Source organism: Amia ocellicauda, chromosome 4 (genome assembly GCF_036373705.1).
Source record: "Amia ocellicauda isolate fAmiCal2 chromosome 4, fAmiCal2.hap1, whole genome shotgun sequence".
Classification (NCBI taxonomy): Eukaryota; Metazoa; Chordata; class Actinopteri; order Amiiformes; family Amiidae; genus Amia; species Amia ocellicauda.
This window is the reverse complement of record NC_089853.1, coordinates 14,330,390-14,346,622: the sequence shown is the minus strand read 5'-3', so window position 1 is coordinate 14,346,622 and position 16,233 is coordinate 14,330,390. Positions and strand designations below refer to the sequence as shown.

Below are 16,233 nucleotides of genomic sequence, written 5' to 3'. Positions count from 1 at the left end.
TAACTGAGCAGATTGTGAAATACTCAGACCGGCCCGCCTGGCACCAACAACCATGCCACGCTCAAAATTGCTTAAATCACCTTTCTTTCCCATTCAGACTTTCAGTTTGGAGTTCAGGAGATTGTCTTGACCAGGACCACACCCCTAAATGCATTGAAGCAACTGCCATGTGATTGGTTGGTTAGATAATTGCATTAATGAGAAATTGAACAGGTGTTCCTAATAATCCTTTAGGTGAGTGTATATCATACTATGTTTTACATATAATTACAAATTTATACAGCTGAGTTTTTACTGGATAAATCTTTTGTTCAAGGGTAAGCAGTGTTCCCCATCTGGGATTGAATCCATGACCTTTTAATTTTGCTCACTGTTTATTTTACTTTATGTTGATAAACACATTCCAAAAACCTGCAATAGCTAAACATCACTTACAAGCATAGGTATATATTTCAAAAGGGAATGGGCTTTCAGCTACACATATAAAGCAAAATGTCAAGACTTGCACCTCCATCCCGAATTCCCCACCAACGCACACATATTAAAATTAAAGTAAAGTAAGTAAGTAAATAACGGATGATTCTGCATATATATATATTTCTATTTGTTTGTTGAGAATACCTGGTATTGGTTAATTTCATTTGGGTTTTGCACTTGATTTCTGCATGTTCTGCATGTTAAATTGTTCAAGACACCTTTTTATTTTGTATTTACTTACATTACGTTAGTTTACATATGTTTACTTGATTCCCTGGCGCTCCTGCTGCTACAGCCATCAGGATAGTTAAACAGTAACTATGCATTGATTCCGTATTCCGCTGTCAGTGTCAAGATTGTGTCCACCTAGTGGAACCCATCGGTACTGCATCTACTGGAGCCAGATGTAATGCAAAGTCATTGTTTTAGTTTGATTTGTGTGGGGAAACCCTCTTTAATAAATTCTGTATTCTTTAGATATAATATATGCCTCCTTACCTTTCATTTATTTGAAAGTGGCTTGTGTGGGGGAATTGCCTTATTGAGGGCTGATGTATATGTCATTTAATTGCTGACAGTGTAATTTACTATATTTGGTCAATCAGGGCTCCTCTTGCTCCAGGTAAATCAAATATGTTGTGTAGTCAAGATTGATTAGGCAACCATAGCCCCTCCTCCGCTATACACTGCCACATTAGGATGTGTAAGATTGCTGTGTGTTAAAATGTATATATATATTTGCAACTTCTGAACAGAAAGGTAACAATATAGACATGTGTTACTATGTAAGTCTGATGAAAATGTTAAAAATTCCAAACTCATGTATTAAAGTCTACTGAGGCAGAATAATTGCTTTTAACAGGTGTCAGTGTGAATTCATAGCATTTATTCAATCAAGGGTGCTTGGACATGTCTACATGTTATAACATAACTAAATGTTTGTAGAATCTTGCATATGTCATTTGATAAATCCTATATATTGATTATAGCTACATGAAAGGAAACTAATTATGATGTTTAGGACTTCCAGGTTTGTTACATGTAAGCCGTTTTCATTTTCATATAATTTATATGAAAAATTAAGAAAGCAATTACCTTAATCATAGATACTGAAGATTATGGAATGAACAGTGAAGCAGTGAATAGATCATTGCTTTCATGTAGTATTATCCAGAATTCCATAGCAGAACATTAATTATGAGAGAAACAGATTATTTTAATCTGCTATGACAGGGTAGTATCCCCTTTATACTGGTAAATTGACTAATTTAATGCATAGTTGCTAATTACATGGATACAATTGCTTAGAACAATAATGTACTCATTTTGCACATTACATTTACTGTATCATTCACAAAGCACATAGCTTCTAAATGAGAATGCATGTAAACTACGTAATACAGCAGTGTGTATTTACCATACAAACTCTGCAATAAGCAAGTTTCAATATTTTTTTTATATATACTGTATGAAACATTTAGAATTATATATACACATATATATACACACACCGATCAGCCATAACATTATGACCACTGACATAACATTATGACCACTGATAGCACAGCATCTTGAAGACATCTATATAAAAAAACAGAATTTATTAAGGTAAATTAAAGTATACACTCTACTAACACTATATATTGTAACCAAGAGTCTTGGAGGTACTCCAATAATTTTTTAGTAATTGAATATGTATATACAACGATCAGCCATAACATTATGACCACTGACAGGTGAAGTGAATAACACTGATAATCTCGTTATCATGGCACCTGTCAGTGGGTGGGATATATTAGGCAGCACGTGAACATTTTGTCCTCAAAGTTGATGTGTTAGAAGCAGGAAAAACGGGCAAGCGTAAGGATCTGAGCGACTTTGACAAGGGCCAAATTGTGATGGCTAGACGACTGGGTCAGAGCATCTCCAAAACTGCAGCTCTTGTGGGGTGTTCCCGGTCTGCAGTGGTCAGTACCTATCAAAAGTGGTCCAAGGAAGGAAAAGCAGTGAACCGGCAACAGGGTCATGGGCGGCCAAGGCTCATTGATGCACGTGGGGAGTGAAGGCTGGCCCGTGTGGTCCGATCCAACAGACAAGCTACTGTAGCTCAAATTGCTGAAAAAGTTAATGCTGGTTCTGATAGAAAGGTGTCAGAACACACAGTGCATCCCAGTTTGTTGCCGCAGACCAGTCAGGGTGCCCATGCTGACCCCTGTCCACTGCCGAAAGCGCCTACAATGGGCACGTGAGCATCAGAAGTGGACCACGGAGCAATGGAAGAAGGTGGCCTGGTCTGATGAATCACGAGTTCAGGGTGTTGACTTGGCCTCCAAATTCCCCAGATCTCAATCCAATTCAGCATTTGTGGGATGTGCTGGACAAACAAGTCTGATCTATGGAGGCCCCACTTCGCAACTTACAGGACTTAAAGGATCTGCTGCTAACGTCTTGGTGCCAGATACCACAGCACACCTTCAGAGGTCTAGTGGAGTCCATGCCTCGAAAAGGGGGACCTACACAATATTAGGCACGTGGTCATAATGTTATGGCTGATTGGTGTGTGTGTATATATATATATATATATATATATATATATATATATATATATAAAGAATACTTATTTTGGTTAAAATAGTTAAAAACAAAAATGAATACATGTTGTTTACAAACATTGCTAATGTATTTTTTCTGGATTCATAAATGTTTTCACAATCTGAAATAAATCAGGAGAAATGTCTGGCTAGCTTGATAGTACATGTTTCCTATTCACCAAGCAAAGTTGTCAGTTCGCAGTGTGCTGTGTTGCTCTTTTAAGAAGCCCCGCCGGTGGGACCCCCCTCTCCCCGCGCCCCGCCTCCCCGCATGCCGCTCCAGTCACGTGGTGCGGTGCCTGGTGCCCCTCGCAGCTCGAGCGCAACTCATCCCAAAGTGACCCGCGAGCCGGGAGAGGAGGACGCAGCTGCGCGCGGGGACGCGGCGAGACAAAGACCGACGAGCGAAGGACGGTCTGCTAAACGCAGCCTTTCGATTTGTGATTTGTGAGCAGCTCAGTCCCAGGAACAGGGATTACAACGGGAGGCACGATGAACAGTGATACTTGCCTTTTTAGGTGGGAACTTGGAATACTGTTTTGACCCACATTTGGTTACTGATACGGCATGATAGGAGCCGGGCGCATTTTCAAAGTGCAGCCCAGGGGAGGACAGCTGTGGTCTGTGGTCATGAGGCTCTTGCTGGCGAACTCGCTTGCGGTGCTGTTTCTGTGCGCCTGTGCGTCTGTCCTCTACGTCTGGACCGCCCTGGAAAGCGGGTTGTATCGGCACAAGCGCGGCTTCAGCCACCCGAGGGCGGCTGTATTGCCCGACCTTTCTCCCAAAACTTTCCGAGCCCTGCTCGCTCTGCCCCCGGCGCAGAGACCGCCCTTTTCCCACAACGATCATGCCAATAACTACACTGGTGGCGGTGGGCACCCGGCTGACACCGTCCAACAGAGGAGACAGCCTGATTTCGTTTTAAACGAGAAGGAGGAACTGGCCGGACTGAGCGAGCTGGTAGAGGATGGTATCTTCTGGAGTGAGCGCCTGGAGGCACTGTCGCCAATAGGCTTCAGTGAAGCCCATGCCCGAGCTTGGAGTCAGAAAGCCCGGGCATCTCGGATTGTCTCCCTCGTACCGGGTTGCGGTCGCACGTCTAACCGCCTGGCTAGCTTCTCTGATGGCACGAAGGCATGTGTCAGGTATGGCATCAACGCGGACCAGGTGCAGGGAGAGACGCTCTCCTACTATCTGGCCAGTTTGCTGGGCATTGCCAACCTCCCCCCGCTCGCCCTCTCCCAGGTGAATCCCGGCGGCGAGCAGTGGTCCGGGGTGGAAGAGGACATTGTGGACTTGCATTGGTCCGATTACGCTGTGGTGTCTCTCACCGAATGGGTGTCCAACCTGACGGGCGTCATCACCCCGACGCCCCTCCGACAGGAAGGCAGGAGGCTGCACCCGCGGCGGGAGGATCTGGAGAGCAGGACTGTGGCAGAAGTGCTGGAGCTCATGCAGTGGACCGACCTCGTCCTGTTTGATTTCCTGACGGCCAACTTCGACAGGCTGGTCAGCAACCTGTTTAGCCGGCAGTGGGATCCACGGGTGATGGAGAGGGACACCAGTAACCTCCACAGATCTCCGGGGGGCGGCTTGGTGTTCATAGACAACGAGGCAGGGCTGGTCCATGGCTATCGGGTGTTGCACATGTGGGAGAAATACCACAACTCGCTCCTAGCCTCCGTGTGTCTTTTTAGGAGAAGGACCGCAAAGCACATCATAGAGCTGCACCGCCTGCGGGACGCACACAGTCGGCTGCTGGATCTCTACAGAGACAGCGAGCCTCTGGCTGCAGAATTGGGGTTTCTTTCTGACGAGCAGGCTGGGATCCTACAAAGCAGAATAGACCATTTATACAAACACATCCTGAAATGTAAGGGAACCTACAGCCAGCTATAATCTGGGGAATGTTTGACCTTATTAGACCCCCCAACCATCCACTTACAGAAAACAAGTTATTTTAGAGACACAGTTGTAACAAACTAACGAGTTTTATGTTTATAATTTATATTCCTGTCTAAATATTTCAGTGAGCTACCTCTATGAAAAAAAGCTTAATGTTTCTTTTCTAATTTTAGGATACCTGTGGCACTGTAGTGCTGTAGGTTCATGCAACGAAAAAAGCGATTTGTGCATGGAAAGAAGCCTTAAAAATAGAAACGTTGATCATAAGATGCAGAATTGTCTCTGATGCAGTGCTGAATATTGTTCAGACGTGTATAGAAGCGCCCTGCCTTGGGCAATGGAGTAGCCTGTAGGGTAACCAGTTACAACAAAGCGATTGTGGTGAATCAGGACAATGCTCTGAATTAACGTGGCGTCAATAGTAGCCTTATTATGTTGTATCAAAATAATTAAATACAATTTAGGTAATCTTTATTGAAAACAGGATTGTATAGAAGCCTTAATTCATATATACAACGTAGAATAGTTCAGGTCTCTGTAGAAACTGGAATTTCATTTTGTGAAAGTGAGTACAAGTATTTAAAAACAAAATGCATTATGGTGTGTGTATGTTAACATTGCAATGGGCATCCCTGTTAGCAAACTTTTACTTTATACTAAATCAACTTTATAGTGTTTAGAAAGATACTTATTTAGATATTGTTTATTTTTATTTTTATTTTTAAAGAAAGATTTATGCACAACGGAGTGGGGAATGTATTAGCATTATTTCACGCATCTTAAAACAACGGTTATTAAATAGGTCGACTTTCTGTTTTACACAGAAAAAAAAGCCATCTCTAACAAAATGTAGAAATGCAGGCATCCAAATATCTTTTATCTCTGTCAAATGTATAGACCTATATGAGCTACTCCAAACCTAGTGCTTTCAATATAACATGCCAGCCTATGTAATTGTGCCCACTGCCAGTTAATACAGGACTTAATACCCCACAAGATGACTTTGCTTATTACCATGCAGGGCTTTGTCTTCGGCTCTAGATCAGCTACATACCCTATATTCCAGTTGTATTTAACACCTTGTACCTACCCCCTATAATTTATGCATTTTGTAGGTTACAAACAATCTGGTTTCATAGCAAGGCTTTCTTCCATTTAGCTTTTTAAACCACTTTCCAAGCAAAGGGAATCAGTGAAAAAAATGCATTAGTAAAAGCAAGAAATAAGTACTATAATAAGGACTAATAGAAACCTTATTCAAGGTCCAAATTTGAATGCATGCGAACAGCCATTCTTATAATGTCACTGTATTTTATTTCACTTTAAACGTATCTGGTTTCTCAACATGTTTTCAACTCCTTTATAATTATCAGCCTCTGATGATTGTAGTAGGCAATTTCAGACTTTTCTAAAAAGTGCTTTATGTGCAAAAGCATTTTTTAAAGGTGTACGGTGTGAATTTGTACTGGATCCAAGGAATAATAAGAGTTTTTCAAATAGCAAGTGATAAGGTCTAGTTGCCTGCAAACGACATGATTGCATTGGAGCCTATATTAAGCCTGGTGGGGATCAATATGGGATGTGTGTTGTGCAAGCAAAAGTGGGTCATTTTCAGAGCACAAGGAAGCAGCTTTCTATTCTATTGGGGATTGCAGTTTAAGGTATGCCTGCTAATGTCATGTACAACATGAGATTTATGATAGGACTTTTAAAGGTGTGTTATGTTATGTATCTTGATGAAAAGTTAAAACCCTTTTTTTGTCGCCTATGTGTCCCCCCGCAGGTTATATAAGGTCTAATCTTAGTTGAAACTGTTTCTGTTTGGTATCATAATCAGTCTTATTGCAGCCAGATCCTTTTAAATGTACATGTATGAACATGCCAGTCTGTAGCTTAACTTCTCATTCAGTCATATGCTGTTAAACACACTTTGTTTTCATTGCTTGTTGCCTGAAAGAAACTTGCATTTTTCACCTCCCATTCCTTAATTTAAATAAGTAATAATTAAGTTTTTTGCTTTGCATTCCTCCAAGCCTCTTAAGGTCTTATATCTGCTCCTCTATTTTACATCCTATTCTTAAAAGAGGGTGTATTTCACCCATCTGGTCACAACATTACAGCTTTAGGCCATAATCAACATTTGACACACATCCTCCATCTTTCCTACTCATCAGGGGGGTTTAATCAAAGACCAGTTACACAAAAGTTTTCTTTTATTTTTGCATAACCATAAATCTTTGGTTAATATGCAAAAATGAGTTATTGAAATAAAACCCTCTTGAGTTTGTAATCTTTTATAGAAACACGTTTCTTACTTTTAGAATTATGTACTTGAGAAAACATTCTGAATCATTAATTTTAGTGTTTGTGCTCTATAAATAATTAAAGGGAAACCTCAGACAGATATGTAACTTGTACTAAATCTAATTCATATGTTAAAGCTTAACATCACATTTGGAAATTAACATGTATTTCTCTTATTGTGACTAGACTAGGGGGTGTAGTTTGGTTAGTTTGTAGTGTAAAGAAGTCTTGATTAAAAAAACCTACCATTCTCAAGAGAAATGAGCCACATTTTTATAATTAGAAGATAGAAGATCTTTGTTTATTACATTGGACAGACATATTTCACATTCTTGTAGGTGTAGAGAGCAGCTCTTATGCGTGAATGATCTCATTATTAAAAGTACATTCCATGGAAAGGCAACTTAGCTACACTTAGCTGAATTTTCACTGTAGCAGTCTATAGTTCGTAGTCTGCTAAATAAATAGGCAGCCGTTGTATGCACTGCTGCCCATTGAAAGCCACTTTCACAAGCTTTTGGAACACTGTTCTTTTTGCATCTGCTTTTAAACATTTATCTAAGTTACTGCATGACTGGCAAATCTCATACACAGTCACAAAGTGGATCTCTGCATTCTGCAACATTTCTGAAGAGTTCTACAAACTCAGCTTTCTAGATGTGATGTAGTTGTAGCTACAACATTTTGCCTTAAAGTGAAATTAAAATCCATCCTAAGTAAAGGGTGTGGTATTTTTTGATTCACCACTATAATTTCATACTTAGGAAAACAAAATCCATTCAGAAGTGGATGATGATAATTGATCAAATAATAAATGTTATGTACAGAACAGTCAAGCAGAGCAATTGTGCAATTTTCTCTATAGTACTGATACACTGATGGGAAATGTGACATGGTATATACAAATATTCATAATATAAATTTCTATTAAAGATTAAGGGTTCATTAATGTGTAATGTAAAAATGTTAAGCAAGAACTTATTGATTCTACAGTATTCTGTAATTTGTTTTCCTCTTTCAAGTGTTGTTTTCATTCCATCTTGGGGTCAGCACTGGAATAAAATGAAAGAATAACACATTAATTAGGAATGTACTGGTAAACGTCACTATTATGCATTGTATTCTAACACTTGTGTGTTTGGTTAGAAGATTCTTATGGTTTCATTTTTAAGTTTAATCACTAACCAAATGTTACTTAAAACTACGGTAAAATGGAAGGATCTATGATCTATTGTGGTGTGTAATTGTTTAACTCTGTTTTGGATGCATTCTAGATATGTAAATCATGCATGTGTCCCAACTTCAACACTTACAACTTGCTTGGAGTACAAAACAGATTACATTACTAAGGCTGGGATTAAATCTAAACTTTGACCCACCTGCTAGTAGAAAACTATAGATCTGTACTCTGTTGCGGCTTCATTTTTAGTAAGATGGCACTTTCATCTAATCAGAAATGTAACAGAAATGATGAACAAGTTTGTAGTTTTCTATTAGTGGGTGGGTCAAAGTTTTGATGTAATCTGTCCCTAAGTCTTACTGCTGCTGCAGATAATTGGTGTTATTGGTGGTATTTTAAGAAAAAAATTTAAATACAAAAAATGATGATGATACAAAAAGCAAGGTAGAAGTGCTCTAGTTCAGACACTTAAATAGAGTTTCAGAATATTGAAAAGTATACCGGAAGGTAAAAATCTTAAATCTAAGATAGTTGATATATTGGAGAGCATCTTAAAGTTTATTGGAAAACCTGTAAGACATTAAGATTTTGATTTTAACTGTATCTGGAAGTAAACTTAAGAAAAGGCTACATTGTGGTTCATGGCATGCATTTGCATTGATGCAGTTAGATTTTAATAAGACAAATATACACTATACAAAGCTTGGCTTTGACCTCAATGCCAACAATGTAAAATGTTCCAAGAAACAACAGTCAATACTTATTCAATTACTTTTACTTGTCTGGGTAAAACAAAATATAAAAGCTTAATTTCAGAAACGTTTTCAAATTTTTTTTTGTCATTTGGAAGATCACATCTAAGGCAAAATCTAGTGTTGGCTGTCTTTCACTGATAAGATGCTTGGCACAGTGTTTTACTGAAATTAAGAATGTGACAGATTTTTTCAGTTGAGTTGAACCCACATGAGTTGAACCTCCTACCAGTTTTGGACTGTAATGGAAATTTAATAATGTTTCTAAAGATAAATCAGGTATCTTTTTTACCTAACAACCTGCTTTTACCCAACTAAATCCACACACTTTATGTCCTCCCTCATTCCACTTAGTTGAATATTATTTTATTTTTTTGTGAAAATTGATTATTGTTTCATAACTAACTATTGTTTTTTTTATGTCAAATTATCTGCTGTATGTCATCAATGTCATCAGTTGTTCTGGTTAAAAAAATAAACAAGCACTTTATGTTTTTTTTAAAGCACATGTACAGTTTATATTATTTTCTTTGTTTATACAGTTGTACCAATTAGAAGATATCAATAAAGATAAATGTAATATTCATAAAAATGCTTTAATTGTGAAATGAAACAAGTTAAATCAAAGTATCTAAGATTTGTGTGCAAAACACAGTGTAAAGTGGTTTAACAAAACTTATTTTCTGTATATTTTTATTCACCCAGGATATATACATACATACATACATACATACATGAAAAACATAACATACTACATTTTCACTTAGATCTAGGGCCGGATTAAATCAAAACATTGACCCACCAGCTAATAGCAAACCACAAACCTGTACATCATAGTGGTTACATTTATGATTAGAAGAAAGTACCATCTTACTCAAAATAAAGCCGCAACTGAGTACAGTTCTGTAGTTTTGTATTAGCGGGTGGGTCAAAGATTTGATTTAATCTGTCCCCTAGATTTTATTCAACAGTGAAAAATAAATAAATAAAATAATACTTACCCGACTTCAACAATTTAGACACCTTTGGCCCAAAATATGTAAAACATTGTGGGGTATTATTTTTTTCATTTTTGGAAGGAACGATTTTGCCTGTAGCAAATCCAAAATCCAAAAATGTGCAGGTAAAATATGAAACAACATAATTTCAATTACAACACACCTGTTTTTAGCCATGTGTTTTTACATACGTTACAGTACAATTCGATTTTTGGCATTACATTTTTTTAAAACATTTTACATTAAATATGATTGTGTCCTCAAACCATTGTAAATGAAAGACTAATTGAAATCTATTTCATCCATGCAAAAGCATATAATGTGTCTAATGATATATGGGGCAGCAATTTTCCTTTCTGTCAACAGGCGAATTGCCATGCATTTTTTACAGGAGACTTACTTTGTAATTTTGTGTAAATGACAAGGCAGAATAAATATGAAATTAGAATCCTCAGAAAGCTTCTTTGAATCATCAAAGGCTACACTTTGTTCCTTTCAGAAACCCCATTAGGAGCTATTTCTGTGTATTTTATCCATCATTTCATAATTTGGATACGGATCTCCTATAGTTCTATTTACTTACTGTAATAACTGCTCTTAATGCGCCTCTGTAGTTTTTCAAATATTCACAAATTTATGCAGATGCCAGTGTACCTTAATTCCCCATTTGCCTGATCATTTCACAGCATCATTATCAGCATCTGGAATAAACACAGAAACGTTTAATCTTCTCCAGTTTAACTCAGGTAAGAGTCTATAATGTGTTGCCTGCTGTTGCTCATCAGTGATACTAGGAGCATTGTGAATATGAATATTACATCAGTATTCTTTGCAGATACTGCGTTTTTTAAAACGACTCATCCATAACATCAAAACACTGAGTCTTAGAACCTGTGGAATACTAAAATGCACAAGGCTGGTTTTTGAAAGCTTATTTAACTATATGCTACATTCCATTTCCTGGATTTTAGTCTTTTTTATTTTGTTAAAACTTTTTTCTCCTATAAATCAGGAAACTTAGTAAGTAAAGGGAACTTTGGGAAATCCACATCCAAGTTATGAAATTATATAAAGACAGACATAGCTCCACATGGAATTTCTTAAAGGAACAAAAAACCAAAACCACAGTATTGAATAATGTGAACATATTAACATATTACAGGAGTATTACAGGAACATAGCTTTCAATGTATCAATGTTCAGGGCCTTTTTCCAGTTATACTTGTTATACCAATAGTTTGAAACTTTCTTATGTTATAACCATTCACAAAAAGGGACAAAATGGGGCAGGTAACTACTCTATTTATGTTTATCAAGTTTATAGAAATATCAATTTGAGTTAAATATCAATTAGAGTAAAATTATCCATTTGATAAAAATTCTAAAGGAAAGTAATTTTGCATTTAGAAAAGGCTGATCTTGTTTAAGTAATGTGCAAGATTTATTTGCAAAGCAACAGTGGCATTGCATACCATTAAAGTAAAAGTATGATACATATACAGTGGCTCTCAAACGTATTCATCCCCCTTGGACTTTTCCACATTTAATTTTCCACATTAAATCAGAATGGATATAATCAGGATTTTTTGCCACTGATCAACACAGAAAATGTCCATAATGTCAAAGTGAAAAATATAATCTGCATATTGTTCTAAATTAATTACAAATACAAAACAGAAAATACCTGAATGCATAATTAATCACCCCTTCAGTCAATATTTGGTAGAGGCAACTTTGGTAGCAATTACGGCCATGAGTCTATGTGGATAAGTCTCTACCAGCGTTGCACATCTGGACACAGCAATTTCTGCACATTCTTCGTTGCACTATTGCTCAAGCTCCATCACATTGAATGGGGACCTTTGGTGAACAGCAATTTTCAACTCTTTTCACATATTCTCAATGGGATTGTTTGGGGTCATTCTCCTGCTGGAAGATGAATCTTCTCCCAAGTCCCAGACCTCTTTGCAGACTTCTTCCAAGATTTCTCTGTACTTTGCTGCATCCATTTTGCCCTCTATCTTTAAAAGGTTTCTAGGCCCTGATGCAGAGAAGCATCCCCATAGCATAGCTCTATTTTGGTCTCATCAGACCATAGAATCTTCTTCCACTTGGTCTCAGAGTCTCCCACATGCCTTCTGGCAAACTCTAGCCGAGATTTGATGTGAGTTTTTTTCTTTCCCGGAAATGCCACTTTTGTGAAGTACCTGGGTATTGTTGCAGTATGCCCAGTGTCTCCCAGCTCAGCCATGGAAGACTGTAACTCCTTTAGAGTTGCTGTAGGACTCTTGGTGGCCTCCCTGACTAGTTCCTTCTCGCTGGATACTCAGTTTTTGAGGACGGCCTGATCTAGGCAGATTCGCAGTTGTGAAATTTTCTCTCCATTTTTTAAATAATGGACTTTACTTTACTGTGCTCCAGGGGATATTCGATGCCTTGGACATGTTCTCATATCCTACCCCTGATTGCTGCTTTTGAAGAAACTTATTAAGGATTTGCATTGAATGTCCCTTTGTCTTCATGATGTAGTTTTTGTTAGGAATTGTACCAACCAACTGTGGGACTGTGGGAATTGCACAGAGGTGGACTCCATATAATTACATGATTTCTAAAGACAATTGGTTTCACCACAGCTCAATCAGGTGTGTCATAGCAAAGGGGGTGTTGCTTATGCATTCAGGTATTTTTTGTTTTGTATTTGTAACTAGTTTAGAACAATTTGCAGATTATATTTTTCACTTTGACATTATGGACATTTTCTGTATTGATCTGTGGCAAAAACTCCTGTATAAATCCATTCTGATTTCATGTTGTACCAAAATGAAATGTGGAAAAGAGAGATGATGAAGAAAGAAAACTTCTAGCTGTGGCATAATCTTTAGTAGAGAACTACAAGAACTACATGCACCTATTCTATGCCACAGCTCTTCGATATTTACATCAATATTTTCAACCATAAAATTAGATTTGTCTTAAAAGGATGGGTAGCTGATTGGACCTAGCTTCAAATATTGGTGTTGACTAGGGTTGGAGTTTTAGCTATTAGCCCTAAACAAATAATTAAAACCCATAAAAACCCACCCACAGCCAACACCAATATATGAGTGTACATTCATATGTGCACCTATACTGTCTTAGGTTAGCCAGTAGAAATTTAACCCTCTGACTATTTGATATCTGATTATTGTTTTTTCTGGGCTAGGGTATAGGACTAGAATATTAATTAAATGTAGATTTCTAACCTTCTGCTCTAGAGTCTTGTATATTTAGTAACAGTGTAGTAGAAAAAAGGAAATTAATTGTAAGCAAAGGGAATAATATTACAATTGTACAATGCACTAGTACAATGTCACCTAAAATATTTTGTTGAATTTAACATGTTGCATGTTAAACCACCATTCTAGAGACAATTCAAGGTCGAGAAATGGTATAGTACTTTGTCTTGAAGGAAAATTAAAAAAGGGCCCAGCAATGATTTAATTCAGGTATTCAAAGTCTTGTTCAAGGAAAAAGTCAACATTAATGACTGCTAGCTCAACATTGAAACAACTACCCAATTACCCAGCCATGTAATTGAAGCTGACTCTCTGTGTACCTTTAATTAAACCAACCAAACAAGATAGGGCAAATTTCATCCTCATCTCTTACAGTTTGTATTACATATATTTAAAAAAAAGTGATATGTGTTGGCTAACAATATCTAGTGTCCATTTTTACTTATTTCCACTGGCATATCTGAACTGAATCAGTGCCTAGCCAAACAATCTGGCTCAGGGTTAACCAATTTGCATCAGTTAGGCAGTTTGAAAAGAGTCAGACAAATAACTGTCCAGCAGTGATCTGGAAGAGGAGAAAGGTAAACCCAGACTATTGTTTTATTTTGAACAGGATGGTTATATTTCACAGCCATTCAAACTGTAATTTAAAAGTGCAGATGTTTATTTATGTATGTATGTATGTATGTATTTATTTATTTATTTGTATAAATAAATAGAGTTTGGGGGGCGTTGTTGATTACCATGATATAGAGACATTGTACACATGCTTTTTGCATTATTTTTTGAGGGGTGTTATTGTTATAATGCGTAAACTGAGTGTAACATATAAATAAATGAATCTGTTTATTTTTGTTTTGTTTATTGTAACATGTCTAATCTGTTTTGTCGGGGGTTGTAAGATTGATGGTTTGAGAAGGAAGGGATGGGAGGAAAGAGGAGGGAGGGAGAGAAGGAGGGCAGGAGAAGGATGATTGTGGGTGAGAGCGGTGGTGGGTGTGGAGAGGAGAGAGGAGGAGGGGGTCGGTAGGGGCATATACAGTAGAAGATGGACTTTAATATATTATGTTTGTGTGTTATAACAAATCTGCATTTACACTTACATTCTGAAATCAATAAAACATAAGGTGGTTTAAAGTGTACAGGGGATTATATGATAATCCTAAATAAAGTGTCTCAATTGGTTGTTTGTACGCTAGTTGTCAAAATATATATTAAAGCTACAGCATTTACAAAGGGTTTCGATGGCGGAGTTTACAATATTGAGTCAAAGAAGAAATGATCCTCTCGGGGTTTACATGGTTTAAAATATTTGCACTTGGAATGAATTTACCCAACGTCATGCAACAGGGAAAAAAGTGAATTAATAGGTAAATTAGCTCTATGTACAGCTTTGTACAGTGATGTTTTTGCAGGAAAATTACAAAAAAGGTGTAAGGTGTGATTGACCCTGTCCTACTATGTGGCCGCATTATCACGTCACGAGTTAAAAACACTGCATGTAAACTCCCCCAATGTTATGCTTTAACCACAATATTTGTTTTTATTCAAATTAATTAGCTGCATTGAAATAATGAATGTACTGGTTTTTCAATTTGGACATGGACAAGTATTATACTGAAAATTACAAACATTTAAAGGGTTAAACACACTACAGAGCAGTTATGCCAGGTTTGTGATGCATTCAAGTGTATTATTCTCTTTACTGCAATCAATTCAATTGCTTCACCTTCTAACACTGTGTGTTGTTTAGTTCTTGTCCCCAACTGATTATACCTGTACTGACTGGCACCTTAATTAAGCCCTGATTATTTTCCATAACCACAGCATTGACTCAGTATTTTCCTGGCCAAGGTACTGGACAGTTTCACAAAGGATACTAATATGGTCACTTAGTAATATCTCAGTCCAGACAATTATTGCAGACAGTAGTCTTGAGAATTATGATAGCATGTCCCCATTTTCATTTAAAGTATCATCAATTTTGTTTTCACTTTTAAACCCTGACACATTGATTAGTAAGTAAGAGAGCATCGATAGAGTGATGTTATTTTTATCTAAAGCACAAATGCACAAATTTAAAACAATTGGGTTTAACCTCTGGTCTTTGAGTTCATGCTTACTAGCAAGGCTGATAAACAAGAGGCTGCAGTGATTTCTTGAATTTCAGTCAGCGTGAGCTCCCCTGCCACCAGAACCCTAAAGCCCAGGACACACCAGCACATCGTACCAGGTGCGTCGCTTCACCTATTGTCAATTTTTCAGTCCTGAGTGACGTTAACACTATAATGTTGTACTTTATGGGAGAGATGTACTACTATTCCTACTACTACTACTACAACTACTACTGATAATACTAATCACCTGTTTTTTGTAGTTGCCTATGGGTTTGGTATCCAATATCTCCATCATATTAGGAAATTAACTTGATCCCTATATAGACTATAATGAATATATCTCCCCTCTCCCCACCCATAAACTCTATAATCACCAATCAACCAGGAGATTTGTTTTAACTGGGAGATGGGTCCTGTTCAAAACAGGACATAAAACACACGCATACGAAAATATGCACACACAAACAAAAAATGCATTTATCTATGTTTAAACCCTCACAGTAAAAATAGCCTAATTATTAAAGGTACATGTTGTTTATTTTTAGAACACTAAAACTATTTTGGGTGGCACGGTGGTTAGCGCTGCTGCCTCACAGCTCCAGGGGCCCTGGGTTTGAGTCTTGGCTTAGGGTGT

The 16,233-nt window shown here is 37.5% G+C and overlaps 1 protein-coding gene across 1 annotated transcript; it reads left to right on the top strand.

Annotated features, from left to right (window-relative positions):
- Nucleotides 1–3,397: 3,397 nt before the first annotated feature.
- fjx1 (four-jointed box kinase 1) lies at nt 3,398–9,801 on the top strand. Its single transcript, XM_066701045.1, has one exon. The coding sequence runs from the start codon at nt 3,636–3,638 to the stop codon at nt 4,965–4,967; it is 1,332 nt and encodes a 443-aa protein (XP_066557142.1). The 5' UTR covers nt 3,398–3,635; the 3' UTR covers nt 4,968–9,801.
- Nucleotides 9,802–16,233: the final 6,432 nt, after the last annotated feature.

Excerpts from the sequence above, each read along its gene's own strand:
- fjx1 (XM_066701045.1), top strand. The coding sequence starts at position 3,636 with ATGATAGGAGCCGGGCGCATTTTCAAAGTGCAGCCCAGGGGAGGACAG.